General features: G+C 40.2%; 1 protein-coding gene and 1 long non-coding RNA gene across 2 annotated transcripts in view; one reads left to right on the plus strand and one right to left on the minus strand.

The window, feature by feature from the left end:
* Positions 1 to 1,413: 1,413 nt before the first annotated feature.
* Positions 1,414 to 16,690, minus strand: pygma (phosphorylase, glycogen, muscle A). Its single transcript, XM_062048633.1, has 20 exons — positions 16,365 to 16,690; positions 15,032 to 15,133; positions 14,871 to 14,949; positions 14,637 to 14,740; positions 14,294 to 14,425; positions 14,087 to 14,198; positions 13,931 to 14,013; positions 10,212 to 10,355; positions 9,921 to 10,013; positions 9,151 to 9,297; positions 8,152 to 8,315; positions 7,946 to 8,060; positions 7,722 to 7,823; positions 7,335 to 7,482; positions 4,584 to 4,642; positions 4,100 to 4,241; positions 2,626 to 2,833; positions 2,312 to 2,446; positions 2,045 to 2,111; positions 1,414 to 1,956 (listed from the first exon to the last, which is right to left on the minus strand). The coding sequence occupies exons 1-20, from the start codon at positions 16,605 to 16,607 to the stop codon at positions 1,807 to 1,809; spliced, it is 2,529 nt and encodes an 842-aa protein (XP_061904617.1). The 5' UTR covers positions 16,608 to 16,690; the 3' UTR covers positions 1,414 to 1,806.
* The window catches only part of LOC133650891 (uncharacterized), a 9,789-nt gene continuing 364 nt past the window's right edge, over positions 9,676 to 19,100 (plus strand). The window contains exons 1-4 of the long non-coding RNA XR_009826330.1: positions 9,676 to 9,986; positions 10,220 to 10,381; positions 16,491 to 16,645; positions 16,999 to 19,100. The exon at positions 16,999 to 19,100 is cut by the window's right edge and continues 364 nt beyond it. This is a non-coding gene — a long non-coding RNA (uncharacterized LOC133650891). The remainder of the gene's footprint in view (positions 9,987 to 10,219; positions 10,382 to 16,490; positions 16,646 to 16,998) is intronic.

Consider the following 19,100-nt stretch of genomic DNA (forward strand, 5'->3'; position numbering starts at 1 on the left):
CTTGGAGAATTGCACTTTTGCCATTTCTGGGAAGTGTCACCTGGATTGTGAAGATAGGATTGACTTTAGGCAGAAGCTTGGTGCTTTCTCTGGCAAACTGAACCTCAAGCTTCATTCTCTGCAGCTTTGCATTCTTGTGCAGACTTTCATCCACAAGGAACTTTTCAACTTCCCCACTATCGTGAAGGGGCCATCAAAAGATTTCAGTGTGTCCAGCATGTCTAGTCTCTTACTCTCCTTTCTTTGAGCCATCTCTTGTTTCTCATCTGCCCTACTCTCGAATTTTGCCTTCATGAATTTACTCCAGTTGAGTTCAACCTCCCTTTTTGCTTGTGCTGCTGCCTTGAAACCTCTGAAGCTCCTGGCTCTTCTGTAAAATTATTGACCTATTGACTGCGTTCAGTGTGCCCAACTTCTTCAGTTTGTAGTCCACCTTGCCACATTGTCTCTCCATCCCAATGTTGTGCACAGGGGTGCCATCAATGTTACTAGCCTGTTCACTGACAGGGTCCATTGGGAAGGTCTCCTCATCCATCCTCTGCCTGGCCAGGACAGTCTTCAGATGGGGCAGCATGAGATCTGTCAGCTGCTTCACTTCATCCAAGTATTCGGCAGCCACGTCTGACACTGAGTTCAGGACATGTCCAGTGCCTGTCCAGCCACTATAGCATTCTTGGAAATGGGCTATCTTGACCTGCATGCAGCCCTTGTACCATGAACTGGCCTACACCTTTCTTTGTGGTGCTCTCCGATGCATGTTATCATTTTACCTTTCTCCTTCTCCTCAAGCTTAACCACAAATAGATACAGACTTTGAGCCTCAATTTGCTGCACAGCTGCCGTTATGCCAATGTGTTTTCCTAAGATATTATTTTATTTTTAATGATAGAAGGGAGGAAAAGGGGGCAAAAATCATGTCCGATTTAGTTTTTTGGGTGGGTTGGGGGGTTTATTTCATGATAGCTACCAACTTCCAATACATAATATCTCTCAAATGACCCAATGCACCATCACTGAAGTGGGCGTAATCATTTTCAAAAATGTTTATTTTTAGGCCATTTATCCCCTCCCCCTGTGTCTGTGTGAAACCTGTGCTTGTCAGTGTCTGTGTGGTATACCTAATAGTGTGTGTGCAGTATGTGCACTCTTCTGTACAGTACAGTGTGCATGTCTGTTCACAGTATACAGTATTTCTTGCATAGTGCGTGCGTGTGTGTGCGCCCACACGCGCGGGGGGTTGAGGGGCCAAGACCATGTCAGGCCCAGGGGGCCAAAATTTCTTAATCCGCCCCTGCTTGAAAGGCTTGATATGTGCTGCAGTTTTTGTGTTGACATTATTGGTATAAAAACATGGCTGCACTCAGGGGTCGAGTTAGAATGAGAGTAGCTAAAAGTATTCACACGGGCTTTTATTGTATTTTGACAGATTTTATTCAGAATGGGTTTGAGTGCAAGTGCAAGTTGAGATTTTTGCATTTCAAAAAAAAATCCCCTGTCAATTCACAAAGCCCCACACAAAGCTCCTTGATCCACTTCACAGCAGCTAATTGCAATCGCTGCATCCCTCGAACATGGCTGCAAGCTGTGATTTTGTTTTTATATGTAAATGACGTACGCAGTGTATGTCGCTTATGGGTTTTGTTTGTGGCGCTGTGTGGGGATGCATGTAGAATTTGATTTTAAAAATGTGTGGGTTCACCTTTTTGAATGAACTTTAACCACCCAGGCACAGATTCCAACTTGGCAATTTTTTTTTTTTTTACAATAAAAACATCAACCATTCACATGTTGAAGACAATGGACTGTTTAGTCTAGTTTATCAGGATTAGGAAGTTTCTCAAGTGTGGGCTCCATCCCCCAGATCTCACGGGCGTACTGGGCGATGGTGCGGTCACTGGAGAACTTGCCACACCCAGCAATGTTGTAGATCACCTTCTTGGTCCATTCCTTGGGGTTCTGGTATAAGGATATTCATGCAAGCAATGAATAATAAGATCGATTCTAATACCAATTCTCATTAAAATCTTGATCGTTTTGTACACACCTTGTAAAGCACATTGACTTTCTCTTGGCATTTAATATAATCTTCATAGTCAGCGAAGACCTTGAATCTGCAAACGATAATGTGATTAACTCTCTGATGAAATATGAACCAGATACAAGCTAAATGTGTGTGTGGTGGTTGTACCAGCATTCAGACATGTAGTTTTTTGTAAATTTGCAGTGGACATTTGTGTTTTTCTTTTCTTGAGATGGAGCAAAAACAGATGTCTAGTGCAGATGACACTGGTCCCCAGGAGGATATATTTACCTGTCATGATGCATCAACATGTTGACAATTTCTTTGAACAGGTCAGGCTGCTTTGGGCTGAAGAAGCCACCAGCAATCTGGTCAATAGCTTGCTTTAGTTCAGGCAGGCGGTTGTAATACTCTCCTGCATGGTATCTACAGGGTCACAGAGAAGTACTTCCTTATGTTGGACAAAACACAGTGTTTACATGTTAAATCCAGTATATTTCTATGTCTGCACATACATACCACACCTTCAAGTGTGCAAAATTTGCATGACCAATTTGTTATTTTATATTTGTACTAATTTGCTGTTTGACAATAAAAGTGCTGACCCTTTCTTGTCCATGGCGTCGACATCATCCACCCTCATGCCGAAGATGAAGATGTTGTCATCGCCTGCCTCCTCAGCCATCTCCACGTTGGCTCCATCCATGGTTCCGATGGTCAGAGCGCCGTTGAGCATGAACTTCATGTTGCCCGTGCCAGAGGCCTCTGTGCCAGCCGTGGAGATCTGCTCCGAGAGGTCCGCAGCAGGTATACCTTGAATGGTGACACAGGTAAGCGCTCATGACTCTCCAGACATCTTCAATCAATCAATCAATCAATGTTTATTTATATAGCCCTAAATCACAAGTGTCTCAAAGGGCTGTACAAGCCACAACGACATCCTCGATACAGAGCCCACATAAAAGTGCTGACCCTTTCTTGTCCATGGCGTCAACATCATCCACCCTCATGCCGAAGATGAAGATGTTGTCATCGCCTGCCTCCTCAGCCATCTCCACGTTGGCTCTATCCATGGTTCCGATGGTCAGAGCGTCTGTGTTTTTACTAGAGATATCCCGATCCCGTTCATGGGTTTGGATCGCGGGCTGATACTACCTTTTTTAACTGATCGGCGATTGGTTGAATACCCAGTTGATCTTTACTGCAGCAGTGTCCCAGTGTTTACACGGCTAAAGACTGTGCTCACGTGAACAATTCCTTCAAAAAGGATGCACGCCCAGGGAGACATAATTACAATTCCAAATTCCTTGCATACAGGAGTTGCATGAATTCCAGGAGGGAATGTTTCTTCCACAACACCGGCTCAAATTTGACAGCAAGCTGCAACTAATGTGTTGTGTATTTCTAAGATACTAATCCTCACCACCATGTCAGAAAATAAACAAAGTTTCTTGAAAGTATCATTATTACCGGAGGCTAGAGAAACAAGATGGCTCGGCATGCTACACACATACACTGAGCAGAATGACACAAGAAGTTAACAGATTAATGTAAAGTAGGGGAGATCTTCCAGATGTCGATACTATTGATACCGAGTGTAGTGTCAGTATACAAACAATACCAAAATGATTAGATCAATATTTAATTTTACTTGTCATTACAAAATATATTGGTTTGTTTTTGTCAGTGGTTACAAACTTGGGGACTAAGTATCTGGTTACAAGAAGACTGAGGGCAAAACCCAAATTATTTGAATGGGAGCAGAGAGTAGTTCTTGCTTTTGTTTGGTTGTTATGCACCAGCCACTATGTTTTGTTAAATAAATTGTGTTTAGCATTCAATACCACAAATATAATGCATCAACTGATTTACAAAAACACCAGTAAATTAAAATGTTAATAAGATAAGATAAGTTTAAAAAAATGTTTTTATTGTTTTTACTTTATTTACTTGCTACCAAACATTTGCAGTTCTATAATCTACTGTCCAAGTATCGGATTGTAACTCCGGAACCGGAGGCCACAAATGTTGATTGGGACATCCTTAGTTTTTACGGCATGTAAATACAAATTAATGCACCTTTCTCAGCCAGTGTGACTCTGTAGTTCTCCAAAAAGATGACTTTGAGCCGGTCTCCCACCACAGGATCATTGTTGACCACTTCGCCGATAGCTGTGATCAGACGAATAATCATCTTGGCAGTGTGGTAGCCAGGAGCAGCCTGCAACAAACGACATGTCACGCTAGCTGTGTTTAACAACGACAAACAAGGCCTACTTAGATTGGGGCCTGTGAAATTGAACACCATCTGCCCTGGGACGCTCATTGTCTCCCAATTTGTGTGTATGGTGAAACAATGTTTCCCATTGGATATAATATGTATACAATATTATTAGTTACATCATAAAACCTTTATTAACTTTAGTATCAAAAAGAAAAAGCAGCTACAACATTAAATATGTTTGAAGCTAACCATTGAAAACCGCAAAAACACTCCTGATAACTCAAATGTTTTTGTTTTTCTGAATTATTTTGGTTAAGTAATGAATTGCATGACACATACCTTTCCTCCAATCATGACGGTTCTGGGAGTCCACTGTTTGTTGGGTTCTCTTTTGATTCCTAGGAGAGATATGAGAATACAATAAGAACAGCTGAAATATTACTGTATTGACTCAACAATACAGATGTTTTTACAAGTACATGCAAACCGACAACCGATCCCCAAGCCAGTCAGGGCTTTTTTTCCTGTCACTCACAAACACACACACACACACACACACATACATAACCTGTAGAACTGTGGCAGTGGCACAAACACCACGGTTAAAAAAGTGTCAAAGGTTGAAAGTTAGTTTTGCAAAATAGGTCCCGTTTAAGCCAAGTCCGCACAAAAACGAATAACATTAAAAAAAAAAAAAAGCATATTTTTTTATGCGTTCCGACTTCTTAGTCTGCACAAAAAAGTACACTTTTGTCCTTAAAAGGAGGCCTTGTGAAAACTTCGGCCACAGTGGGGAGTTTCAAAAACGCCGGCTTAAGGAGTGATGGGTAAATGACGCCTCAGTATGCATGGCACACTTACTACCTGTATTGACAGTGTACTAATACTATAATGGTGATTCATAATGATTATCTGGCATCTGCTGGAATAAAAAGTCAATACGTGGAAGAGGGTTTAGTGCGTCTGCCTCACAATACGACGGTCGTGAGTAGTTGTGAGTTCAATCCCGGCCTCGGGATCTTTCTGTGTGGAGTTTGCATGTTCTCCCCGTGACTGCGTGGGTACCCTCCGGGTACTCCGACTTCCTCCCACCTCCAAAGACACGCGCCTGGGTATAGGTTGATTGGCAACACTAAATTGGCCCTAGTGTGTGAATGTGAGTGTGAATGTTGTCTGTCTATCTGTGTTGGCCTTGCGATGAGGTGGCGACTTGTCCAGGGTGTACCCCGCCTTCCGCCCGATTGTAGCTGAGATAGGCTCCAGCGCCCCCCGCGACCCCGAAGGGAATAAGCGGTAGAAAATGTATATATATATATATATATATATATATATATATATATATATATAAATATATATATATATATATATATATATATATATATATATATAAATATAAATGATAATAAATGATAAATGGGTTATACTTGTATAGCGCTTTTCTACCTTCAAGGTACTCAAAGCGCTTTGACAGTATTTCCACATTCACCCATTCACACACACATTCACACACTGATGGCGGGAGCTGCCATGCAAGGCGCTAACCAGCAGCCATCAGGAGCAAGGGTGAAGTGTGTCTTGCCCAAGGACACAACGGACATGACTAGGATGGTAGAAGGTGGGGATTGAACCCCAGTAACCAGCAACCCTCCGATTGCTGGCACAGCCACTCTACCAACTTCGCCACGCCGAATATATATTAAAAACGTTAAAGTACCAATGATTGTCACACACACACTAGGTGTGGCGAAATTATCCTCTGCTTTTGACCCATCACCTTTGATCACCCCCTGGGAGGTGAGGGGAGCAGTGAGCAGCAGCGATGGCCGCACCCGGGAATCATTTTTGGTGATTTAACCCCCAATTCCAACCTTTGATGCTGGGTGCCAAGCAGGGAGGTAATGGGTCCCATTGTTATAGTCTTTGGTATGACTCGGCGGACACGCTAACCACAAGGCCACTGAGCAGGTATATATATATATATATATATATATATATATATATATATATATATATATATATATATATATATATATATATATATATATACTGTATGTGTGTGTGTGTGTATATATATATATATATATATATATATATATATATATATATACTGTATGTGTGTGTGTGTGTATATATATATATATATATATATATATATATATATATATATACTGTATGTGTGTGTGTGTGTATATATATATATATATATATATATATATATATATATATATATATATATATATATATACTGTATGTGTGTATATATATGTATATATATATATATATATATATATGTATATATATATATATATATATATATATATATATATATATACACACATACAGTATATATACAGTATAGTAAACAGGAAAAGCCAAACGCTTTAAGATACAATGATGCCACACGTCAGAATTTTTACTTTTTTTTTAGTTCCATTTAGATGGATGATGGAAACAAAAAACAATGCCAAACACGACTTTTCTGACTTCTCTTACTACGAGTTAAAAGTAAGCTTCCTGATAACCACAGTTTGACGCTTCACAGTCAAACAACACGGCAGCTGTATCAGTCACATGTTTTTTTTTTTTCGAAGGACACTATCAATCATTGTACTCCATCAGGCATTGATCCTTCAGTATTGTTTGACCCATCAATAGGGTTAGGGTTTAAAAGTAAAACTGAGTTTTTTGGTTGTTATCATAAGAAATGTGCGGCATTATCTTGTGTTTTAAAACTTTTAATGATAAAACGTGATGTTATTCAGGCACGTGCGTGCGTTTGCCTTATAATACTTAAGGGCAAAAAGTAATACATTCATGATGTTTCCTGGGCGCCGTCTAAGTGTGGACTGATTTTAAAGATCCTCCACATCCAGTATGTCACTATATTGATTAACAGAGGCGTTAGTTATAATGCCACAAAGTCAGCTGTTGTTGCTTTTTTTCCAGCTTGTGGATAGAGGTTGTATGAGCATATTTTACATAAATATCCATGTTCATGTGGACATAGTCTTATATTCATGGTTGTTTTATATCCTGGTCAATACTGTATGAAAAAAATTATGTGGATTAAAATGGATGGACAATGCTTACGGTTGTAATAGGTGATGATGTGCAGACAGTTGAGCAGCTGCCTCTTGTACTCGTGGATTCTCTTGACTTGAACATCAAACATGGAGTTCGGATTGATCTTCACCTTATAGTGCTCCTCCAAGTGCACGGAAAACTTCAGCTTGTTTTCCTGGATGTACATAAAAGGTAACGAGAGTGACTTCAGCTTGTCTTTTACTTGTCGGGTAGTTGCTTTGCAGAGCTTCATATTCTCAAATTGAGCAAAACAATTCCTTAAAAAAATGCAATGCTCGACTTAATGAAAGGAGACCCCGCTGACGCAAAAAACTACTAATATCTGTTTAGATGTTGAGCCTGAAGGAACAAACAGCACAAACTCCACGATCAAATGCATGAACTTGGCTTCACCTGCTTCACTTTGGCAACATCGCGGATGAAAGTGTCGTCGTTCACAAACTTGCGCAGACGCTGCAGCTGGTCCAGGTCACGGATAAAATCCTCACCAATTCTCTTGATTAAAACAAAAGTGGAGAACGAGCGGATAAATGCTCCATCACGTCTCACATGACAGTAGAAGATAAAGCATAGGTGGGATGTGCGCGGGAGGTATGTGTGTTAAAAACGCCACTAACCTCGGCGATGACCTCAGCCAGGCCAGGGTTACACATCACCAGCCAGCGGCGAGGAGTGATGCCGTTAGTCTTGTTCTGGAACTTATGTGGGTCCATTTCATAGAAGTCCTTGAAGCTGCGGGGCAGACATAAATCAGGATGCACAAATAATAACATGGCTCCAGGAACCACAGGGGCAAAAGGTGCATGAACGTGTGACAAGGTACACAGTGGCTTTGAGGATGTCTGAGTGGATCTGGGCGACGCCGTTGACCGCATGCGCGCCCACAATGCACAGATGGGCCATGTTGATCCTCTTCTGTCCCCCTTCCTCAACAATGGACATACGGCGCAGTCGATCTACATCACCAGGGAATTTTGCAGCAACATTCTGGTGAATGAAATCAACACAAATCTTTCAGTCCGTATAAAAGCAGCAGTGTCCTTTTGAGGTGTTTCTGTCTTTCACTATGCTTGGAGATGGTGTGCAGGTAAATGAAAGCAGCTTTCATTTGACTTTTCACCTTTAATTCATATTTTGGCACATAGGTCCCCAAGCGACCGTCCGCAGCTCTGCAGTGAAACCAGACTGACAGAGAGGACTGCCAAATACCGTGGCAGGTCTCCAACTGTATTTTTTCCTCCTGAAATTGTGTGTCTGAAAAATGTAGTCTTTGATTCAGGACGGTTGGAATTTTTGTAGCTGATGGGAAATAGGCGCTTTGGTTAGTTTGGTGGCTGCAGGGGGTAAAGAATCAGTCGCATTCATTTCATCCACTGGAGTGTATAAACCCGAGACCTGTCGTTTAGTCCCCCAAAGGGCTCAGATGTGGAATAAAACCATGTGAAACTGCAACAGGAAATTAGTCTTAGGTTTGCATTCTCATTTTGGAAAACACAAGCCCTTAGGGCCCTTATATAAAATCTCAGTTTTACTTGTGTATTTGACAACATCCCTACTGCTTTTTAAATTTCTTTTTTTTTTTTAGATGTTTTCATTGTTTCCTAGTTTCACTGTGCACTAGAAAGAATGCATGCACACCACAATGTCGTTGTCTTGAAATGCTTCAGCATTACAAGCATGCGCCTTCCTGAACCAGATCAATGAACTTGCCAATCAACCGCACCGGTGTTATTCCTCAGCTCTATTAAGTAAGCAGGGGCTATAGGATGCAATGTGTGCATGGCATGACAAATGACAGCACGTTGCAATACACAGTACTAACCTCCAGGTGGCGACGATTGATCTCATAGACAATTTCAAGGTGACGGGGCAACAGATGGGCAAACAAGTCCACGGGCCATCTCTCCAGAGCCTCTGGGAGGACTGTGTGATTGGTGTAGGCACACGTATGCACACACACATCCCAAGCCTAGCCACAATAACAAAAATGGCTTAATTTAACATTTCAGTACAGTTTTTAACAAAAAAAAATGCGTAGGACCAAGGACCCCCAATCTAATCTGAGGATGAAACAGGGAACCCTTACTTGTATATCTTCATGTATGAAATGGTGTTTTAAATTGAACTTGTGCTAAGGCCCTGTGTTAACCTATAGTTTCTGAGGTGGAGGGTAGGCTGAGCTCTTCTGTTTTGGTTTTTTAGTCAAGTTAGAAAACTATCAGTTTTGACAATCCAAATACTTAAACACAAACCATCTACTAGCTGAGAATGGGCTCTCAGCCAATCACAGGGAACCTGACAGAGCCTTGTGATTGGGACAGCAGCAATCAGGCATAGGAGAGACAGGTGATAGACTGGTTCCCTGCATGAAAGCTCCTGTTTGTCGCTGACTGTGTTTTTTTTTGCCTCCATTTATGTGTTCACTATAATGTGTTGGATAAATGTTCATGTGTATTTAAAGTCATTCATGAAAAAAATGTGGGGGAAATACAATGTTGTTGTTTTTTCAGGCTAAACAACCAAATATTTCATGACACCCTTGCAGTACCTAACCCAGACTACCTGTTGACGACCTCTGCTCTAACTCCTCACCTGTTTCCATTCAAGTTTTTCATCATCCACCAGAACTCTCATCAGCTCAGGAATAGCCAAAGCCGGGTGAGTGTCATTTAACTGGATGGCAACCTGAATATATAAAACATCATTAAATGTCAGCCAATTCAAAGAGAAAAGAAATGCTTTTAAAAGGCTTAACTATTCTCAAGTAATGTGACAATAACCCTGCAGATGAATTCAACACGCTAACAAAGGCGAAGTAAAATGGTAGGGAGGTATTATAAAATTGACAAACTATTTTGTAGATTTTTTTTCTTCTCCGTTCACCTTGTCAGGCAGTTTGCTGAAATCCGTGCGAACAACCTCCCTGCAGCCAAACTTGGAGACCTTGAAACGGCGGATGATGTCTTGCAGGGTAGCAGAAACCACAAAGTATTCCTGCTTCAGACGCAGCTCCTTGCCCTCAAAAAACTGAAAAAGGAGATCGCAAGAGACACGTGAGTCTATCTGGGCTGCTTAAAACTGCACACACATGTAAACAATATTAAAAAGTTTAGCCTGTGTAATGTTGCTATACAGCTACATGCATTGTGCGCATGTATCAAGAATGCAACATTTAGGAAAAAACGGGGTTGGTTATCACACATTATATTTCGCCACCACCCTGAAATTGTGGTATGGAAATGTATTAATGAATGAATTCGGATCAGAACTCACACCAGGGCCTGATTTACTAAAGTTTTGCGCGTACTAAAACATAAGGCGTGCAATCCATTTTGTGTCTGTCATCATTAATATGCAAAATATATGCTGATTATCAAAGTGCCCACAGTACTGTGAAAAGATACAAATATATTATACAGCTCATCACCGTTTTGCAAGCACTATTTTGCATTTTCTTTAGCATGTGTAGGAAGGACATGTGCAAAAAGAGGTGCTCGCGCTGCAAAGACAATGGACAGAGTTATTCGTCCTTTGTGTGTGTGTCAGAAATAAAAAATATTAGACATATAGTTATACATATACAGGAATTTCTTTTTATAATTTTATAGCTGCTGGATGACCTAAGGGGCTGATTAAAATGTAGTCAATTGATGCGTTTTAGTGTCTGCTGGCGTTTTTTTTAATGTTTGTTTTTTTTATTTAAGGAATATATTATTATGATATATCTCCTACATGGAAACACCTCTTTTATCATGCATTTTATTGCGTTTGAGTCATTCCATACGCACAAATGATGATGGTGACGGTGATGCGATCCACAGCCTCGTGCACAGTATTAAGTGTCAGTGTGCATATGTTGTCTCGATTACGATTCAGAAAAGGTGTTACATATTATCGAGGTGTGCTGCTGGTTCAACACATCACACACAGGAAGGAGCATGATAACATCAATGTGCAGAGAATTATAATCTCCATAGTAAAACCCTGTATTGTGCATGCAAAATCACCACTTTTGAATTGCATACGCAACTCTCTGTTTAGCGCGTGGCATTTGGATCTTACTAAACCAGGCTCCTAGCCTTCTCTGGAGTAAGACAGTTTAACTTGAGGTGAGAAGCTTTTCATGTCAAATTGTGAATATTAATCGCCTACGTATTTGTCCGCTGGGCTTTTACACAATGCTTTATAACAGAACAATTGTTACTCTTAAAAAGTGTGAAGAAAAGGCTATAGTTTAGGTTTTTATTAGCTATTTAACACATTGTTACACTGTTGTTAGCCTTGATGCTAGCAAGAAATACCATTTAGAGTTGCTCGTCACATGCTTTTTGAGATTGATTTTCACATATATTTTCACAGTATCATATACTGTACAGTAGGCATTGCTCATGTTGTGCTAAAATGAATTAGGTTATGTAATTCTCAAAATGTCATGCAATCAAACTGCTTTTGCCTTCATACTTGTTTCAAAAAGTTATTTTGTTTTCGTATTAAAAAAACATTTGTGACAACCCTCCTCAGAGTGTGTGACAACCAATTCCATGATGTGCCAGTGTCTTTCATAGTTACGAGTCGAAAAATGAGAGGTATACACATTTCTAGCCAACACCTTATCTTCAAAAAAATGTAGGAATGGATACTGAAAGCTGTTTTGATAATAAGCAACTCACTAGAGCAGATGTTCTCAATTGTTGTCTGCCCCCCACCCCCACCTCCCAAAGAACACCCCCCAAATTGAACTACAATTGAGAACATGATCATATTCATTTATTTATCTGTATGCGTCAAGCTAGTTGACTAGCACTTGGTCCAAATAAAGATGTTATTGCACTTGAGGATATTCAATATCCTCAGTACCTATTGTAATTACAGCAAACACAAGGGCTATGAATGCTTTCAGTTCAGTAATTTTGTTCAGAAAAAAACAAACAAAGGAATAAAATACAAATAAATCAATCAATCAACATACCATTAAAGTAAAATATGAATGAAAAGAAGCAGAAATAAGTTAAAAATCTATATCTTATAAGTATATCATGGGACAATAATATTTTTACTTGTGTCGTTAATTATTTCTACAGTGACCATTTCCATAATATCATTCACAACATATAATTAACTAGCTTACACGTTAAGTTTGCGCTTGCATAGAGGTCTACCCCTCCTCCCTTTTTGTCGGGTCTGTTTACATTGTACAATTGGTAGCCATCAATTTGAACTTAATTTATATACGTTTCTGTTACTTCAATCAATTTGAAGCTTTTACTAAGATGACTTATGTTTGGACCTATTGTAGAATTAAAATGATCTTCAGTGTAATATTTACATTCATTAATGACAGGAATTAATTAATTGTAATCACAATTTTTTTCTGTCATATATTTTATCAGTTGTATTGATATGTATACACTTTCCTTATACTGTATGTCCTAGTCAGCCTGTTGATTAAATTGAGCACTACTGCCACCTAGCTGAAAGTTTGCGGATCGTTCAAGCATGAATGGGCATGTTATTACTGGAAGTCTGACAGATCAATGCGCCTGCCTCACTGTTGATTTAGTTTTTAGTACCCTTATATCCTCTAAAGAAGAGGTTTTCTAAATGCGGCACAGAGAGCCTTATCTCAGAGAATATGATATGGCTGCAGCCTGGCCTTTCATTATTGTTACATCTTCAAGTCTTCTGGCCCACCTCACACCTTGAAAATCCCCGCTCTTATAGTGATCATTTTCAAGTTAAATTGCATACCATTTATTGTAAAATTAACCAAGCATAATGAACAAAAAATATATTTAAAAACATTTTTGTCAACTTGGTCAACAAATTTGAGTGCCTTATAGTTTTGAGTATAACTCAGTTTAACATACATTTACATGAAATCAGTTTACATAAAATGTTGTTTTCTTGTTTGAATAAACTATTTATTACATGCATTTAATGAAACCCAATAAGTCCCAAAATATAAGACAACTGTCTCATTAAGACGGGTCATTTGGGGTTTAGAGAAACCCGCTTGGAAAAAAAAGTCTTAAAGGTTGCTAACAAACAACAATTCTAAAATAACGGTGATCAATCAAGACAGTTTTTAAAACATGATTTACAAAAATATACATTTTGGATTAACTATAAATTTATTTTTTTCCCTAAAAAAGTATGATTGCCCAAATTTTAGGGTTCTCTTAAATGTGGAGTAGTAATGACAAGATTAGACCTGCATGCATCAGTAATCTTATAAAACTACTTTAGTAAACTAGACAACATAATAAGAGCAGTGCATGCGGTCTAATTCTAATCTAATGACTAATTCAAGTTGAAATATCAGGTCCACCTGTTTCTGCCCTCACTTGCACAGGCATAAATTACCGCTCTTGACTTGAGGGTTATCAACCAAATCCTCCATCTGGAGCCTGTAGAGAGCCGACGCACAGTGGTCAGGCCTTACATGAGATTTAAAAGGCAGATGAAGACAAAACCCTTTGAGGTCTACTCTAGATTATGGAAATCCATTTTTAAGATTCAGATATGTGTCTGAATAGGAGCCATACCGCAAGCATACCGTATAACTATGCAGATAAAAAAGCTAAGTTGGCTTCCTTTCTTACATTGTCATTGGGATATAGCACACGGGAGATGTTCTCAGCCAGGTTTCGGTCCAACACAGCCTGAATGTAGCCACCGACGTTAACTGAGAAGAAAGAAAAAATGAGTCTACTGATTTTTTGTATATAATTAAAAAAAACTGCCTGCAAAATACATACAGTCTTTTAAGTTAAATTCGCATGGTGCCTTTGCAGACCACAGCCTCATGGTGTTGACAACGTTGTTTCTGTAGCCGGGTATCGGGGTGTCATATGGCAAAGCCAGAACTACCTGCCAACACATTACAGGGGGAGAGAAACTCATTTTACATTCTTAGATTTGTTCGCTGATAGCTCTATAAATATATTTTATATATATTTTTTCACCTGAGTGTCAACCCATTTGACACCATCACTGTTATGCTCGGTCCTTCCGTAGAAGTGCACAGGGCGCATGTACTCCGGACGTGCCTTCTCCCAGGCGTTGCCATAGCGCAGCCAATCATCAGCCTCTTCAACCTTCACAATGACATAGGGAGAGAAAATACTCATTAGGTGAATATGTTCTAAGCTGAGTCAGACTCAGAAACTGACAAGGACAATCAAAACAAGATAATGATAACACATAATTATGGATATTATTAAATGTATGCCATTACGTTGCCTAAGCCCACATCTGCCCTGACAAAACCCCCACAATGATCATTTATATATTTTTTGTCGGATCAACCTGCCAGCCGTTCATTATTTTTTGATTGAAGATTCCGAATTCATAGCGAATACCGTAACCATAGGCAGCCAGGCCGAGCGACGCCATGGAGTCCAGGAAACAGGCTGGAAGACAGACAACACATGTGGAAAAACACAATTACTCTTCCACAAGCTGAGTTCATTCAAGCCATCAAACATGCGCAAAAGAGCGTTTGAATTGTTGGAATCTGAAAAAGGCGAAAAGAAAGCATACCGGCAAGCCGGCCAAGGCCGCCGTTTCCCAAACCAGCGTCTTCCTCCATGTCCTCCAGTTCCTCCATGTCCAGACCCAACTAAAGAAAACAGAACACAAACATATCAAAATAAGGAACAGATCCCAGATTTGGATGCTGATTTAAAGAAATAAAGCTACACCTGGTATGTGGCCTCGTCACAGGCATTCTCCAGGGCGAGGTTCACCATGGTGTTCTGGAGGGTGCGCCCCATGTAGAACTCCAAAGAGATGTAGTACACACGCTGCGTTCAAAAAGAAAGATTTATTTTTCCCTCAATACCCAAGTACGTACCAAAACGTGAAGATGTTGTACCGTTACACCCCTAATTGTGATGCATTATTGCACACTTGAATCATCTTTGCCATTTTGGTGTTTTTTTGTGTAATGGATAAGGAGGATGCACACTGAGGAGCAAAGGCAGAGGGTACAAGAAGAGACTCAGGGACAAATTGCATTCTAAATTACATAAGAGCAACATTCTGGATTGGCAAAAATAGCTCCTGTAGTGGTCATCGTAAAGGTCAGCCTGACAGTGATAGTCTTTCCTTGTGGAGTTCCACTCAGGACCGACGGGCTCACCTAGTTTTTTATACTGTAATAGGAATGCTTCTGACAATATAAACTGCTGATAATTCTCATTTAGCAAAATAGTTCAGTCTAATTGTGCTGATATTTATAGATATCATTAATAAACCAAAGCCGCTTTGTAGTCACAACTCTGTTTAAAGGTTTTCATTTCCAGGAATCCACCTTTGACCTTTTAGTCGGGAGCACCCATACAAGGTTGATACAGTCAGTGAAGTCAGCTGGTTCAGTGTGAGGTTGCAACCCACTGTCGTCGCATTAAACCTGTTCTAAAAATGTATTCCACTCCTCAAGTAAATGTCACCCTGCTCGGGTGAACACAAAAGGCACTTAAGTGACAGAACAATGACTCTCTTGGATGTCAGAAAATGGAGAACAAATAAAAAATACCTTTTGTTCTGCACAGTGATGCATTTAATTGCAAGGAAGAATTGTTGCCACTATGTAAATATAATTGATAAGGCTTTTACTTCGCCTCTGGAACATTATTTGCTATGATGTATGTGTCAGCTTGTAAAAATTCTCTATACAGTAGGTGCACCTGTATGAAGCTGTAAATATAAACACACGTGCCCTTGCAGGTATTTGCTCATGTGAGACCAGAAGAGATGGTGTGCATAGGGTAGGAGCAAAAGGTCATGGTGAGGTTTAATGTTTCAACACACTATATGAATGGAGGCTTAGCGGCAGACTGCTTAGAGGACCTTGTGAAGTTTAAATGTCATGCCCTGGCATTAGACTGAACCCGGGCTGCTGCTAAGGAATGACAAACCCTTTGCTCGTATGCAGTCGAGTAAAGTCATCAGTGTAAGAGCTGGGATTTGAATAGTTTCCATGTAGCCACTAACAGATGATTACATGACTGTGTGTCTGGTACTTGAACTTACTTTGGGGTCCTTCTCATAGTAGTGCTGCTGGGTTCGGATCCACCTACTGATCAAGTGGTCCCGCACTGTGTGGGCAAGAGCGAAGTAGTAATCCCTTCTTGTCGCCACATTTCTGTCTTTGGCAAGCGTGAAGTGGAGGTGCCGGTTGAAGTTCAGCTTCAGCTCGGCAACATTATCAACCCCAGCCAGGCCTCGCACCGAGATCTGTTTCTTCCTGTCATGGTCGGACAAGGGCTTGGACATGGCGCTTCAGGGTTTAGCAGCTGAAAAGTAAAAACACGGTAAGCAAGCGCCACCACAGGCCCACACAAACAGCAAGAGAGGCAGCCACTCGGCAGATCAGGTTCAGCTTTTTAAAGGCATGGCTATTGATATTACCAAGAGGGTGGAGCTAATAATGTATATTTGGTGAAGGGTGGAGCATATGCTGAGTGACTTTTACATTACAGGCCATGCTTACAGTCTACACAAACAATTGAATTTATTACTGACTGATCCACTAATAAGTATCTGCACACTATTTCTTACATAGGTTAGTGCATACATGTTACACAGGGTGTAAGATACAGTAAAAAAGACACCAATGGCATGTGAATATCATTTTGTTTACAGTTCTGCCTCTCGTTGTATGCAGGTAAACGTTTCCAGTGGGGAAGACACGCTGTTGATGAGGACGTCTGGCAGCTACAGTGGCTAACTCCTTTTCCCTCGCATCGTTGGCAGGGATGTCTCAGGTAGCAGATGGTATATTAAATCTTCAACCGATGTATTTTGTTTTTGCAGAAGCAAAGTACTGCAAAAGCCTGCCAATTACCATAAGGTCGGGCAACGCTATATTTGCAAGATGCCGCACGGCGTCGGAGCTATCTGCATTGCAGACAAACATTGCAGTCTCGGTTATGACCCAGCATGTGTTACATTGTCTCACCGGTGTCGCAGCAGTACTGTAACAAGTCCTTGCGAAGCACTGATTCAGGGTTTGTGTGTGTGTGTGTGCGTGTGCGTGTGTATTGATCACATTTATTCAACAGCTCGCAGCCATATCAGACTCATCTAGCCATATCAGACTCATCTGCAACAGAGCCACTAAAGCCCACTCTATTTTGAGTTATTGCACTCGCAAGCCAAACTATCGTAATGTCTTGACCTTCCATAAATAGTAACTTTGACCCAATCCCAAAGGCCATGATATTTGAAAGGCATATCTTGTTAATGTCAGCAAGAGCCGGCAGAAAACACTAGTGTATTTCAAGCACTTGTGTCGGAAGACGCTGTTGTCAGCGAGCTGCAAGACGGGTCCTGCTTGTGGAGTGAAATTGGTCCAGGCTGTTATTTTACTGTCAACATGCACTGGATTTCATCGCGCTTTCATTACGAGTTGACAGTTAAAGTAAAGGGGTAGAAATTAACACGTCTTTCAAATCATTTGCGCACTGGACACGTTGCATGAAGAAGTGTCTGACAAACAGGGACGCTGTTGCCAAACAACCCCCCTCCACCCACACAACACATAAATTCAATTGCAAATGTTTTCTAATGGCAAATGCTGTCAAGTTATTTCATGCGGTTTAATAATTCCATCCACACCATGTTCCAACTAATGTCCCTGCATCCCCAATGACCCCCACAACGAAGGAACTATCACACAGCCGATGACAGAGATTGAAGCTGGCGTGTCCCTGATTTGTCCATTATGATGAGCAAATTACGTTCCTACATGTCTACTGGCTGTTCTGTCAAATATCGTGTGAGGCATTTATAGACCACACTCTGTTTCCAGCCAGATAGACACCGGAAATAGTGCATTTATTTAGATAAAGCTGAATATTCTGCCCATCAAATTGTGACCATTGAGCCACTTAAACAGGATGCCAGCAATAGCGTTCCTAAACCATCTGAATGTATTTGCTTTTTTAAAACCATTTAACCCTCGTGTTGTGAATAGCTAACCGTAATCACAGTTATTAGCTCAATCCAATCTAATCCACGCCAATGACGGTCGCTAGTGCTTAAAAATAGCTTAAAACCACTTGAATAAAACATGGACAAATTAGATAAATCACCATGGAACAATACAAATGGCAGCATTTTATCTATTTTGGCTATGGAGCACATACAGTACTAAAACATTTAATTTGTTGATTATAATACCAATGTTCTGTCATCTTAAAAACAGATCAGGAAAATACATCCCAATATATTCTGCAAGCTCTAGAAACAAACCAACACCTTAAGCTACCACATCCCCTGACAACATCTCTGCACCCACATACCATAAATGTATCTGAAAGCTGTCTCGCACAATAACGTGTTACATTCGCAGGGGGCGGCCTTGGCCTACATCTCAAACGTACACTTTTGTAGAAGATGTTGAAGGCACAATATCGAGATGGAAAATGTTGTATACTGTGTGTCTGGTCAGTACTTGTGTACAGTTGTGGTCAGAAGTTTGCATACACTCATTGGCAGGACTGTCACATCAATGTTGGGCACTTAAGCAATCTTTTTGCAAATTATAATTGTTTTAAAACATACATTTTTAAATGTGTTTTTTAACACAACAATTTGATACACAGGTTTGAATTTATTTTTGCCATTTTCTATTTATAGAACAATATACATACAGGTGGTCCTCTGGTTTCAACAAGTTCCATTTCTAGACTGTGATGTAAGTCATTTTTTTGTGTAATTCTGAACATATACCTAAATAGATAAACACCTTTTAAGAATTAAATT

This window comes from Entelurus aequoreus, linkage group LG05, assembly GCF_033978785.1.
Source record: "Entelurus aequoreus isolate RoL-2023_Sb linkage group LG05, RoL_Eaeq_v1.1, whole genome shotgun sequence".
Taxonomy (NCBI): Eukaryota; Metazoa; Chordata; class Actinopteri; order Syngnathiformes; family Syngnathidae; genus Entelurus; species Entelurus aequoreus.